Raw genomic sequence first — 15,003 nt, 5'->3', positions numbered from 1 at the left:
GCAATTATGGTCTAGTACCTGCTACATTTTTGGACTAACCATGTGTAGTCCCCCAAAAGCAGTTGAGCCATTTTTAACTGAGCCAGGTTAACTAGAAATAAAAAGCTAACCAGCCTGGCATTATCAAAAGAAAAAGCAAAGAGTAATGTATGTTTATTCCAAATGGTATCCAAATGCAATTGTTCCAAGCAATAAATAAACAAGTTTCAGGTATCAAATATTATATTACACATTAGCTACTCCAATCAACTTGCAACTTAGTAGTTCAGTGGAGTGAGGATGTTAATGTTTCATCTGATGAAAGATGGCTGATCTGAAATTTGAAATCTGTTTCTTCCTCCGTTAAAGCTGCCTGATCCACTGAGAGTTTCCAAGTGGTACTATGCTTACATTAAAGAGACTGAGCTATGAGCAGATTAAATACCGTGATGAACTACTGTACAGAAAGTCTGAGGGAGTCATTACAAACATACTTGCAATCTTTAAGGAAAGAGATAAATTAAACTCTTCCAAAATGCTGAAAATGGTAATGAATTTCAATGCTGGATGACAAGGCTCAAACTTTGAATACGAAAGGAGCATAGTTTAGATGTAACAGCTTAATATGGAAGAGTTTAGTTTGTGCATTAACCAATCAAGAAGGAATGCTCTTAAGTATCAATATTTAGGAAGTAACAGCCAGACTGTCTTTGGAAGATCTGTCCCAATGTAGATCTTGAAATGAGTAGGCTGCTTGATTATATGACAATAAATATTTAATAAAGAGAACAATTTCCTTCCTGGAGAAACAAGCAGAATAATATGAATCCGTAAGGAAGATTTTCTCTTTTTGATAATACTGGTTTCAGCATTCAAAAAGAAAACCAAGTTCATTCCCTCAGTCTAGTTACCAAATGAAAAGGACCTTTACCATGATGTAGTGATTACATTACAAATGCCACTCGGGTTAATTCTTACTCTCACAAGGCAATTTCCCATTAGGAGATTCAGCTGTTCTGTTAATGAAGTGCACCTACCTGTATTATAATGCTTTGTGCAATATCCTAGCTCCTTCTCATCCTTCAGAAGAAACTGTGGTAGAGTCAGACCATCTGCAACCTGCACTGCACCTTGTTCCAGCCACTCGAATATCAGGTCGTTCATTGTGTATCCAACTGCAGGCCATTACCAACGATATCAGACAATGAGCTCAAGAGATTTAGTTATACTAATGAAAATGGTAAGAACCAGATGAGCAAAGCTAGGCAGATGATATGAAGTGAATTACTTGAAATTAAAGATTCACTAACGGAATATTTACCTTTGATGTCCAATCATGATATGTTTTCATGAATTTCAAGCATGAAAGAGATTCAGGATGTTGGGAATGGTCAAAGATGCAGTGGAAATGGTTGCAGACAGATGTGGACCAAACATGCCAGTAGTCTAATGGAGGTGAAAAGAAGCAAAATGTAGAAATAATGCATTTTCATTTTAATGGTGAAGCTGAGAACAAGATCAAAGAGGTTAATTGGAGTTTGCTCAAATGATATAAAATTATAATGGTTGCACATGAAAGAACAAATATATCTTGCTTTGGAACTTTGATCATTCATTATTGACAGGTATGAGATAACAACCACTGCAGTACCCACCAAACTTATCAAAAGCACAAACTACACTGTACACTAAAAGGCTTTGGTGTAAAATATTGCTTATTAGCTCAACAGGCTTCAGTGACAATGGGTAGAGGCTAAGGGTTCTGAATCATTTAGAATCACTTAGTTGATTGTCAAACTTAAGCTTAAGTTAGAGCCAAAGGTATAGCGAGTGTAGGCAGGATGGTAGTTAAGACAGTAGAATCCACCTGCTGTAAGATTTGGGATTTCAGGGTACCTAACGGTCTCCCTAATCTGCAGGAAGTGCACCCAACTTCAGCTCCTGACTAACAAGGTCAAGGAAATGGAGCTGGAACTGGACATACTCAGGATAATCCAGGAAGCTGAAAATCTTATAGAGGAGTCTATCACTGAGGTGGTCATGCACAGAGTGCAGGCTTCAGATAGTAGATGGGTAACCACCAGGAGAAGTAAGGGGAGTAAGCAGTTAGTGCAGGGTTCCCTTGTGGTCATTCTCCTCAGCAACAAGTATACCCCTTTGGATACTGCCAAGGGCAAGGACCTATTAGGACACAGCAGAGGCAGTCAGGCCAGTGATAATGTGGCCAGTTCTGAGGCTTGGTAGAGAAAGGTAAATCTGGTTCATTACATAACATAGTTATGGGGGATTTCAATATGCAGGTAGATTGGGAAAATCAGGTTGGTGCTGTATCCCAAGAGAAGGAATTTGTGGAATGCCTATGAGATGGATATTTAGAGCAGCTTATGGTTGAGGCCACTAGGGGAAGGGCAATTCTAGATTAGGTGTTGTGTAATGAATCAGAATTGATTAAGGAGCTTAACGTAAAGGAACCTTTTGGAGACAATGATCATAATATGATAGAATTTACTCTGCAGATTGAGAGGGAGAATATAAAGTCAGATATATCAGTATTACAATGGAGTAAAGAGAATTACAGAGGCATGAGAGAGGATTTGGCCAGGAATGATGGCAGAATGGCAGGAGTTTCTGGGGACAATTCAGAAGGCTCTGCATAGATACATCCAAAAAAAAGAAGTATTCTAAAGGGAGGATAAGGCAACCTTGGTTGACAAGGGAAGTCAAAGACAGCATGAAACAAAAAGAGAGGGCAAAAATACAGGAAGTTAGAGGATTGGGAGGCTTTTACAATCAAACAGAAGGAAACTAAAAAAGCTCAAAAGGAGAGAACAGATGAAATATGAAGCTAACTTAACCAATAATATAAAAAGAGATACCCAAAGTTTTTTCACATATACAAATAGTAAAAGAGAGATCAGAATGGATATCGGCCTGTTAGAAAATAATGGTGAAGAGATGAAAAGGAAATGGCAGGCAAACTTAATAAGTAATTTGCATCCGTCTTCACTGTGGAAGACTTCTAGCAGCATGGCATAAATTCAAGGGTGTCTGGGAGCAGAAGTGAATGTAATTGCTATTACTAAGGAGAAGGTGATTGGGAAGCTGACAGGTTTGGAGGTAGATAAGTCACATGGACCAGGTGGACTGCACCCCAGAGTTCTGAAAGAGATAGCTGAAGAGATTCTGGAATTGTTCTGGAGGACTGAAAAATTGTGAATGCCACTGCACTCTTTAAGGAGGGAAGCAGAAGAAAGTAAATTATAGGCCAGTTAGCCTGACTGATATTGGAGCCCATTATTAAGGATGAGGTTTCGGGGTACTTGGAGGCACATGATAAAATAGGCCAAAGTCATCATGATTTCCTTGAGGGGAAGTGTTGCCTGACAATCATTTGGAAATTTTTGAGCAAATAATAGGTGGAGGAGTTAGTAATTTACTTGGATAGACAAAGGAAAATCGGAAGGTGTTGTTTATTTGGGTCTTCAGAAGGACTTTGACATGGTGCTGCACAGAGGCTGCTTAACAAGATAAAGGCCATGGTATTATAGGAAAGATAGTAGTATTGTTAGAAGTTTGGCTGATTAGCAGGAGGCAAAGAGTGGGAGTAAAGGGGGCCATTTCTGGTTGCCTGCCAGTGAATAATGGTGTTCTGCAGGAGTTTGTATTGGGATCACTTCTTTGCATGTTATAATGGCAATGATTTGGATGGTGGAATTGATGGCTTTGTGGCCAGGTTTGTGGACAATACAAAGATAGAGGGAGAGGCAGGTAGTGCTGAGGAAGCAGGGAGTCTGCAGAAGGACTTAGACAGATTGGGAGAACGGGCAAAGAAGTGCCAGGTTGAATACATTGTAAGAAAATGTACAGTCATGCACTTTGGTAGAAGGAATAAAGGTGTGGACTATTTTTTAAATGGGGGAGAAAATTCAAAAATCAAGGTGCAAAGGGATTTGAAGTCCTTGTGCAGGATTTCCTAAAGATTAACTTACAGGTTGAGTCTGCAGCAAGGAAGGCAAATGCAATGTTTGCATTCATTTTGAGAAAACTAGAGTATAAAACAAGGATGTGATGCTCAGACTTTATAAAACATTGTCAGACCACACTTGAGCTAGCCTGAGTGGGTATGGGCCCCCTAGCTAATAAAAGATTTGAGAGGTTCCAAGAGGTTCACCACAATGATTCTGGGAATTAAAGAGTTAACTTATGAGGAGCTTTTGATGGTTCTGGGCCTGTACTTGCAGGAGCTTAGAAGAGTCAGGAGGCATCTCATTAAAATCTATCAAATATTGAAACATCTAGATAGAGTGGATGTGGAGAGGATGTTCCCTATGGTGGGTAAGCCTAGGATCAGAGGGCAACATCTCGGAATAGAGGGACATCCATTTAGAACAGAGATGAGGAATTTCTTTAGCCAGAGGTGGTGAATGTGGGGAATTAATTGGCGTGGGTGGCTGTGGGAGTCAGGTCATTGAGTGTATTTAAAGCAGAGATTGATAGGTTCATGATTAGTAAGGACGTCAAAGGTTACAGGGAGAAGGCAAGAGAATGGGGTTGAGAGGATAATTAGCCATGATAGAATGGCAATGCAAACTCAATGGGCATAAGGGCCTAATTCTGCTCTTATGTCTTCTGGTCTTCTGGTCTTATAAATGGAATGGGATAGATACGACTACATCAATAATCTCAGTAGAAAAGTTTATTATTCACAGATATCATTGGGCAGGGTTTGACAATGGCTGAAATGATTCTGGTAAACGTGCACATGTAATCCTATTACTTACAGCTCTCCAACTGCATTGCACATGTTTGCACATCCATTGGAAAATTTTTCAGGTCCATTGGGCAAGATAATGTTAACGTCAGCCTGAGAAAAAAACAAAGAAGTTCTTTATGAATTCTTTTCGTCACAAGAGAGTGGACAATGTTGATATCTAGATGTGGATTTGTCATCCATCTTACAATGCATGGTAGGACCAGAAATTTCAACAATTCAAGCTGGAACCAAAGAGCTAACACGGTAACAATTTTGACAGCAGAGATAGGCCTGGAAAATTGCTGATGCTTTTAGTCAGGAGTCTTGCAAAATTAAAGTGTATCTTCATCTCTGTTCCTGTCTCATTGTGCAAAAGCATTCATTATTTGTGTTTCAAAATAACTGTCATTATCACCAAGAATCAGTGAAAAGATCAAGGTTTTAATCTGCATCTTGTTCTGTGGCAATATGACTAATAATATTATTTCAGCTTTATGGCTGAAATCCAAATCCCAGTCAAGATTAGGAAGGAAAGAATGTTTCGGTGCTGGTTGAAGAGAACTGGCCTTTTTTTTCATCTGTTGTATCCAGTGTTCCTGATTGGGTGAAATCTGATGCACATTAGGGGAGCACTTTGTCAACCAGTTTCACTCTGAACAACCGCAAACAGCAGGATCTCTCAATCTCCACCTACTTTAATTCGATTTTCCATTCCCCTACTCTTCTGTCACACTAAAGCCGTATTCATGTTGGAGGGGCATCACCTTACATTCCATCTGAACAGCGTCCAAAATGATGACATAAACATTAATTTCTCTAACTTCCAGTAATTTCTCTCTTCTCCTTCCTTCTCTCTTTCCCCATTCCCCATTCTGGTTACCCTCTCGCCTCCATTTCTTCTCCTTACCTGCCCATTACCTCCCTTCGGTTCTCCACCTCCTTCCCTTTCTTCCACAGTCCACTATTCCCTCCCATTAGATTTCTTCTTTTTCAGCCCCTTACCTCTTCCACCTATCACCTCTAGCTTCTTTCATCATACCCCTCCTCCCACCCTTCCACTTTCCCCTTACGTGCTCTTACGATCATCTACCAGCTTATACTCCTTCCCCTACCCCCACCTTCTTATTCTGGCTTCTGCCCCCATTCTTTTCCAGTCTAGATGAAGGGTCTCGGGCTAAAACATCATCTGTTTATTTCCTTCCACAGATATAGCCTGACTTGCTGAGTTCCTCCTGCAACTTGTGTGTGTTGTTCAAGATTTCCAGCATTTGTGGAACCTTGTGTTCTTAAAACTAAATTTGCATTATACATTAAAATGGGGCTGTCTATGTGTATCATGGAGCCCCTTGCTCTGTTAATTTAATGAGTTTAGGTTCACCAGACAGTGGAGCGATATAAAATTGGCCCGCACTGTATCTTCTCTAGAGGTCATATTATTTGAGATAAGTGAGGAAGCTCCAATCTGCTGTGTTCAACTTCATTGCTGCAGAAGAAAGGAAGGTGTGTGTGGTTGGCTTTAATATCAGATAGATGAATATTTTGTAGTTTATTTTGTATACACTGGTGGAATACAGTAAATGAATAAAACATGCTTCATTTTTTTACCAAAGCCTTCCCCTTGTCAGAATGCTCTTAATGAAGCTTCAACAATCAAATTACTGACCTATCCTGTTGGATATGTCTACGGCAACTGTCTATATTTGGCACTTTTTGATTTTAATTGGTATATATTTGTCCCATTCGCTGATTTGCTGTTATTATTAGCACCAAAGACAGGAAATATTCTGAGGAATTTTCTTGAAATAGTTTAATATTTTTATTCACGCTTGGTGGGATCCACTAGAAAACATATCAAGCTGGAAACAAACCAAAAACACATTCAAAGGTGGTAATTATTCAATAAAAACATTGGCTGTTTTCTTGTATTTTATTATCAGTCTCTGATATGTTTTACTGTAACCTAAAATGACTGAAACAAGCCTTGTGATTTTCTGTTTTTACAGCACCTGCTGCCTCATGTTTGCTCCCTGTCTTAAGCATTTTGCATTGCTAAACATTGATGGTGAGGCACAAAATATTTATCCAAAGCTCTGTAACTTGCACCAAGTCATGATCTCAGACTACCAGTGCCATTATTGTACATCATTTCTTTTCTCAGCTTTCAAATCCCTTCATGGTCTCACCCGCTTCCTTCAACCTGTGAGAAATCTGCATTCCTCCAACTCTGACCATCTTCCACTTCCTTCAACTGCCACTACATAAAATCATAAAAGTTAGAAGCACTCAACTCCTTATTTCTGTCCAGCTACCCAATACTATAGTTGATCTGATTGTAATTTCAATTCCACATCTCCGTCACCCTCAGTAACCTTTCACTCCTTTGCTTATCAAACATCTATTCAACTCTACGTCAAAGGACACTGATTCCACCATCTTTTGAGGAAAAGAGTTTTAGGGACTCAAAGTTCAAAGTATGTATAAATTACACAATTTTGAGATTTGTATCCTTACAGGCAGCCACGAAACAAGAAACCTGAAAGTAGCCATTAAAATAGACCACCAAACACCCAATGTGCAGAGAAGAAAAAAAACACAGATCATGCAAACAGTAAAGGCAAGCACCAGCATTCAGAATGAAAGTGAGCCCAAGAACAGGAAGCCTCGAGCAGCCGGAGCAGGCCCTCAACCTTGGCCTCAGCCTCAGTTCATCACCGAGGTCAGCAAAACATCATGGAGCTCGCAGACGAGAAGCGACCACTGAAAAAAAAAGACACCTTATACTTGCTTTAGATGGCTGAACTCTTATTTTTATAGAGTGACCATTAGTTCTGGATTCAGACACAAGAGAATACATCCTCGCCACACTTAGGATGTAATATGTTTCAAACAAGTTGCTTCTCATTCAGCAAATGCTAGCCTACCCTATTGAATCTTTCCTCATAAGATAAGTGGTCCTCTAGAGGTATTAACCTCTGAACTGTTTGAAATATATGAACATATTTACTTAAATAAAGAGATCAATACTGTACATAGTCTTTCAAAATATGGTCTCACCAATATTCCACACAGCTGAAGCTATATACTTTCCTAATTGTCCACAGCAATAATTGATAACATTCTGTTAGCTTTCCTAATTACTTGCTGTACTTGCATATTAGCATTTTGCAAATCACGCACCAGGACACTCTGATCCCTTTGTACTTCAGTGCTTCTGTAATCTCTCACCATCTGAATTAAGCATTTGTTTTCCACCTCTGCAGCCAAAATGGATGAGTTCACATTTTCCCCACATTATACTCCATTTGTCAGATATAGGTATACTCACTCATTTACATTACCCCTCCTTTAGCAGTCTCCTTATGTCCTCTTCACAATTTATGTTCCTACTTGTTTTTATGTCATCAGTAAATTTAGCAACCATATCTTCATCCAAGTCACATCTATAAATTAAAAGAAGCTAAGGCCCTAACACTGATTCCTGTTTCATCTTGCCAAACAGTAAAAAGTTTTTCATGTTCAACCTAGAGCTGTTCAGACCTAAACTCTATATTTGCCTTCCCAAACTTTTCTGCCTCCATCTGAGCAACACCCTTCCTGCCAAAGGGTTTCAGCCTAAAACGTCGGCTGTACTTTTTTCCGTAGATGCTGCCTGGCCTGCTGAGTTACTCCAGCATTTTGTGTGTGTTGCTTGGATTTCCAGCATTTATAGATTTTCTCTTCTTTCTGCCACCATCTGTATCAGATCCTCTTCAAGAGCCAGACACATCTCTCCTAGAAATTTTTAAGTGGGTTAAATCCAAAGGTTACTTGATAATATTCCTGTGATACAGTTTGCACTGTCTTGCCATGTTAAATCCATACATATGCTGTCACAAATGTTATTAATGTACTGGTTTTCATAAGAGAATTTTGCCTTTCTCTCCTCTCCCATTGGGGAGAAGACACAAAGACTGAAAAAATATACCACAAGGCTAAAGAGTAGCTTCTTCTATCCCACTGTTATAAGATTAGTGACGGCCTTCTGACCTCACAATCTCCCGCCATGATGGCTTTGTACCTTACTGCCTGCGTGGTTTGCATTTTCTCTGTAGCTGTAACGATTTATTCTATATTCTGTTATATTTCTCTTGTTTTACCTTGACGTACTAATCAGTAGGGTTGGCATGCAAAACATTTTTTTTCTCTCTGCCTTGGTACGTATGAGAATACTAAACAATTTTAACTTTACCAATTTACTATGGAACATAAAAACATAAGAAACAGGTGCAGGAGTCAGCCATCTGGCTCCTGGAGCCTGCTCCGCCATTCAAAAAGATCATGGCTGATCTGACCATGGACTCATCTCCAACTACCTGCCTTTTCCCCATAATCCTTAATTCCCCTACTATGCAAAAATCCACCCAACCTTGTCTTAAATATATTTACTGAAGTAGCCACCAATGCTTTATTGGGCAGAGAATTCCACAGATTCTCCATTTTTTGGGAAAACAATTCCTCCTTATCTCATTCCTAAATTTACTCCCCTGAATTTTGAGGCTATGTCCCCTAGTTCTAGTCTCACCTACCAGCAGAAACAACTTTCCTGCCACTATCTTTTCTATCCCTTTCATAATTTTATATGCTTCTATAGGAACTCCTCTCACTCTTCTGAATTCCAGTGAGTATAGTCCCAGACAATTCAATCTCTCCTCATAGTCTAACCCCGTCATCTCCGGAATCAACCTGGTGAACCTCCTCTGCACCGCCTCCAAAGCCAGTATATCCTTCCTCAAGCAAGGAGAACAGAACTGCACGCAATACTCCAGGTGCAGCTTCACCAATACCCTGTACAGCTGCAGCATAACCTCCCTGATCTTAAATTCACTCCCTCTAGCAATGAAGACCAATGTTCCATTTGCCTTCTTGATAGCCTGCTGCACCTGCAAACCAACCTTTTGTGATTCATGCACAAGCCCTCCCAAGTCCTTAAGCACAGCAGCACACTGCAATCTTTTACCATTCAAATAATAATCTGATCTTCCATTTGTCCTTCCAAAATGGATAACCTCACATTTACCCAAAATTGTACTCTATCTGCCAGACTCTTGCCCACTCACTTAACCTATCTATATCTATCTGAAGACTTTCTCTATCCTCTGCACAGTTCGCTTTTCCACTCAATTTAGTGTCAGCAGAAAACTTAGATACACTACACTCAGTCCCCGCTTCTAGATTGTTAATGTATATCGTGAACATTATGTATAGCGGGAGCGGAGCGAAGTTAAGTTGGCGCTAAACAGCGACTCCTTTGCTTGCATCTTCGGAAACACATCTACATCTATCTTTAAAATTTTTATTTTATCCTTTCAGTGTTCTTTTGAAGACCCTGACCCGGAGTTACACGCTGACTTCGGTTCTTTGCGGGAATGGGAATCGTTCTGGGGGTTTCAGAACTGGCCGTTGTTCGGCACGCCAAGGGTTCGGCCTAAGAGTCTGGCTTGGATTTGGAAGCCTAAGATCTCAGGGCTCTGGAGATGGGTAGATCGAGTGTCGGTGTCATGGCAGGAGACCCGTGTGTCATCGGGGGTGTCGGAAAATCTACTGCAGTGTCCCCAAAGACCTGGGATCTTTGGATCTTTGGGAATAGAACTCAGAAAAAGCGACGTAATGGACTTTTAACATTGTAAACCAGCAAGTTGTTTGTTATGTCTCCCCTCTCACTGGGAAAAAATGGAGACACCTCCTTTTCCTTTACAAGGGAGAGAGAGAGCCTGTGTTATGTTGATTGTCGGGTGAAACGCAAAGTCTTTGGGGTAACTGCAAGTCTGTGTCTTTGCTGTTGCTTTGTTAATGCTTGAGTGCCCAGTGGTGGTGCTGATGCTGTTTTTTGCTGGTGAGGGGAGGGAGGATCGTTGTTTGCTGCTGCTTACGCACGGGAGGGAGGGGAACTTGGGGGAAATTTGGGATTCTTACGTTTAACTGTCGTTCATTCTTTGGGGCACTTCTCTGTTTTCAAAGAATAAACATTTCAGGATGTATATTGTATACATTTCTCTGACATTAATTTGAACCTTTGAACCATTGCGGGCCCAGCACTACCCCTTAGAATCTTATTAAAATTCAAATGAAAAAGATATTGATGGAAAACTTTAAATAAAAATGCAGTGTATTTTGCTTTCTTCTCCTCATTTGTACTTGTCAAAAGAAATCTCAATGAGTGTCAAGGGGTCTTTGGTACCTTCTTCATGACTGTTTTTAATTATAAAGCCAGTCAGCTGTTTGCTCACAAACTGTACCATGTAGTTTCTAGCTTCATCTAAAATCCTTGCAATTCCCTTTCCAGCAGTTACTAATGGATAGCAAATTCAAGATGAAATCTCTACCTGGCCTCTCTCTTCATGGGTCTAGGTCAGAAATTTGAAGGCAATTGTACCACAAATCTGCAATGAATTGGCTGCCCACAGGTGAAGGAAGAAAGCTGGTGCATTTCTGATCTGCACTAATTCGCATTTCCAAATACAATGGTGTTCACATTCAGTATACATGAAATGCATTCCAAACGATACCGACATGTAAAGTGACTCAACACAGACCATTTTGAATGCATTTAGATTTGCTCAAAATCAGGCAAAAGTCAATTCCCCTTGTCTGTTTATTTATTGGCATTTGACAATGTATCTATTTGAATCTAAAACTGCACTATGAGGAATGTGCTATCAATTGGGTTGCTGTTCTATGAAATAAGGGACTATTTGTTTCAAATTAGACTGCCAAGAAAAAGAATCTTGCATTTTAATATCTGTTAAGTGTTAATATTAGCTTTTGGGTAACTCCAATGAGTGATAGTTCTTGTCTAATTTTGATCCTTTCAAAATGTTCCTAAATTTAACTTTGTGAATTGCTCACTTGTGTACTAACACATATTTTTCATTGATGTGAATTGAAATTCTGTTTTTTCAGACAGATAAAAGATACATTTAGTGAAATACAGAGCAAAAGGTAGCAGCAGATATAGTGAATGAAATAAAAATGCATACCATACAGATATTTATGACTCTGGTTTGACAATAGCATGATATGAAAAGTTCACAAAGGCAGTGGAATATTTCATAAACAAAAGCAAGGGATTGCTTTTTGTTCTGATGGCTGTCAGTGAAATGATGAGCTCGACTGAATACCAATGAATCCAAAACCAACACAAAATGTCTTCGAGTCTTCATTAGATCTTAATCAATAGAATACTCTCACCTTCAACATTGCACAATTACAGTATGTGCAAGAAGTCTTTTAAAATGGAAAGTATCTAATGATAAGCACTGATTAGCAGCTTAACGCAAATAATCTAGATATCAATGTGCTTTACAATCGAGTGCAGTGGGAAATGTTATGCTTGAGGTTCAGAGCTGTGTTTTTTTTATGGTCAATGACTTTGAAATAAAAACATGGCTATAAAGAAACCAATAGGAACAGATGTGAAATCTGGCAATAATCCAACATGTAGGAATGCCTCTTACCAGTGAGATATTTACTACCAAGTAGATGCCTCCATTACATAGTAACTAAGTAACATCAATTGTCAGTGTCACCTAGGTAAGATTTTATTTCATTACGAGTGATCGCAGTCTGCAATTTTAAAAGTTACTTTAGAAACCCAAAGGTAATAATCCACTAGACAGAAGAGCCCCTAATGCAGGGTTCTTTTTTTTAACATAGAGGCTTGCTAATGTCACCATAGCCAATTTAATGTAAATGATGGGACTATTTGGGTGACCAAATGATCTTTATGAAAATAATGACCTTTCTCAATTGTGGGACTCACTTAGCATAGTGACATTTAGATATTTGATAGTGGTAGGAGTTTCACAAAAAAAGTAACATTTTAAAGGCAAAATGACTTGCATGGAGCTATCTAGAACATCCGTCATTTTGGAATAATTTAGAAAATAATGAATAGATTTAACAGAATCTACTAATTTGGCAAAATATGATTTTGTAACTAGTGGTAATTAATTAATCCACTATTGAAGGTTAATTCTGCCTGTAATTAATTTACAAAAACTCAGCCTATAATGGATTAATTACACATGAAAGTACTTGCAGAAGTGTACCTTTGATACTTCATACTTCAAAACGTCAGATTCTGCTTTTGAACACTTGCTGCAATGAATACTGCTGTCCATCAGTATCCACATCATAGAAAACAATCTAGATCTTTGCCCTTGCATGGAAGTCCATTCTTTTAGTTTTAACTACCATGAATTATTTAGATAATCCATCATTCATTAAACAAGCAATAGCGATAGGCAATGTCAGCGTCAGCTCGCATATTTTAATTCATTATAAATGATTGCAGCTTTCAATTTTATTTGATATCCAGAGATCTGAGTGTATTCTCTACAAGGGAGGATAGCCACTAGTGCAAGGTGGGAGCCATCAAGGCAAAGACCAATTCTACTCTTCTGTTAATGAGATATCCTACTGCCTTTGTGAACTGTCTTATATCATGAAAACAGAAGAGTGATGTGAAGGCGTTCTGATTTAAATCTTATTCTCATCATGTTTTAAAGCATGAACAAGGTGGTAAGTGCAAAGAGGTCTCACAAAAGCATCTCCAATATTCTGCTGGAGTTTGAGCATTCTGGTTCAATAATTTGAGTTAGAGGTGCTCAAAGCAATGTGATGGTATTTAAATTTCCATAAAACAGGCTCATTTTCCATTCATGGTACCTGCCATTCCTTTCCCTCTGCCCACTTTGGAACCATTACTTTCTTGGGTGCACTCATGCCACGGGGCGCAGGAGGAAGAATTAAAGCCACGGGCAGTACAAGTCATAGGCAGTTATAAGAAGTAAGGAGCTCATGGGCTGCATTGGCAGGGAAATGACAACAGCAAGCGTGTTTTCAGAAATCCTTGCCTCTCTGGAAAGGCTTCCAGAGGCCTCCCCCTCCTCATGTCATAAGCTCTTCGGGCCTGTGTTTGGGAGCCAAAGTGCATTGTGTTCCAAGGGTTGTAGAGCACTTGAATTTGTTAGTTGTTATTTAACAAGAATCGTAAGAGATTTGAAAGTGGGAGGGGGATGGGGAGATCTGAAATGATTGAAGAAGACAGGTGGGGGAAGGATGGAGCTAAGAGCTGGAAAGTTGATTGGCAAAAGGGATACAAGGCTGGAGAAGGGAGAGGGTCATGGGATGGGACGCCTAAGGAGAGAGAAAGGGAGAGGGGAGCCCAGAGGAAGATGAAGAGCAAGCAAGGAGGTATAGTGAGAGGAACAGAGGGGAAAAAAGAGAGAGAGGAAAAAAAGGGAAAAAGTTAATAAATAAATAAATAAATAAATAAACAGACAAACAAACAAATAGATAAATAAATAAATAAAGGATGGGGTACGAAAGGGAGGAGGGGCATTAACGGAAGTTAGAGAAGTCAATGTTCATGTCATCAGGTTGGAGGCTACCCAGACGGAATATAAGGTGCTGTTCCTCCAACCTGAGTGTGGCTTCACCTTTACAGTAGAGGAGGCCGTGGATAGACATGTCAGAATGGGAATGGGACGTGGAATTAAAACGTGTGGCCACTGGGAGATCCTGCTTTCTCTGGTGGACAGAGCATAGGTGTTCAGTGAAACGGTCTCCCAGCCTGCTTCGGGTCTCACCAATATATAGAAGGCCACACCGGGAGCACCGGACGCAGTATATCACCCCAGCTGACTCACAGGTGAAGTGTCGCCTCACTTGGAAGGACTGTCTGGGGCCCTGAATGGTGGTGAGGGAGGAAGTGTAAGGGCATGTGTAGCACTTGTTCTGCTTATAAAGATACGTGCCAGGAGGAAGATTCTGTGGGAAGGGATGGGGGGGATGAATGGACAAGGGAGTCGCGTAGGGAGCAATCCCTGCGGAAAGCAGAAAGGGGGGGAGGGAAAGATGTGCTTGGTGGTGGGATCCCATTGGAGGTGGTAGAAGTTATGGAGAATTATATGTTGGACCCGGAGGCTGGTGGGGTGGTAGGAGAGGACAAGGGGAACCCTATCCCTAGTGGGGTGGCAGGAGGAGGTGTGGTGGGGTGAGAGCAGATGAGTGTGAAATGGGAGAGATGCGTTTGAGAGCAGAGTTGATGGTGGAGGAAGGGAAGCCCCTTTCTTTATTGATTGTATTATTTAAGTGAATGCCTGATTAGTGCTAATCGCGGGGTCCTAGTTTTAAGGATGTTATGTCTCATGGTGTCGTATGGCTGTGCCACCAATGTTCAGTTGGAATTCTTATGAATAAACTTTGATCACTGTCTCTACATCAGAGTT

At 40.1% G+C, this 15,003-nt stretch overlaps 1 protein-coding gene across 2 annotated transcripts in view; it reads right to left on the bottom strand.

Moving 5' to 3' along the window:
• glra2 (glycine receptor, alpha 2) overlaps positions 1 to 15,003 on the bottom strand; it is a 185,970-nt gene that overhangs the window by 85,020 nt on the left and 85,947 nt on the right. For both annotated transcript variants that reach the window (XM_072262324.1, XM_072262325.1), the window contains exons 5-6: positions 4,761 to 4,843; positions 1,017 to 1,154 (exon numbers count right to left, since the gene is read on the bottom strand). In XM_072262324.1, the coding sequence (XP_072118425.1) occupies positions 1,017 to 1,154; positions 4,761 to 4,843 (221 nt within the window). The remainder of the gene's footprint in view (positions 1 to 1,016; positions 1,155 to 4,760; positions 4,844 to 15,003) is intronic.

Source organism: Mobula birostris, chromosome 6 (assembly GCF_030028105.1).
Source record: "Mobula birostris isolate sMobBir1 chromosome 6, sMobBir1.hap1, whole genome shotgun sequence".
Classification (NCBI taxonomy): domain Eukaryota; kingdom Metazoa; phylum Chordata; class Chondrichthyes; order Myliobatiformes; family Myliobatidae; genus Mobula; species Mobula birostris.
This window is presented reverse-complemented; position numbering and strand designations above follow the sequence as displayed.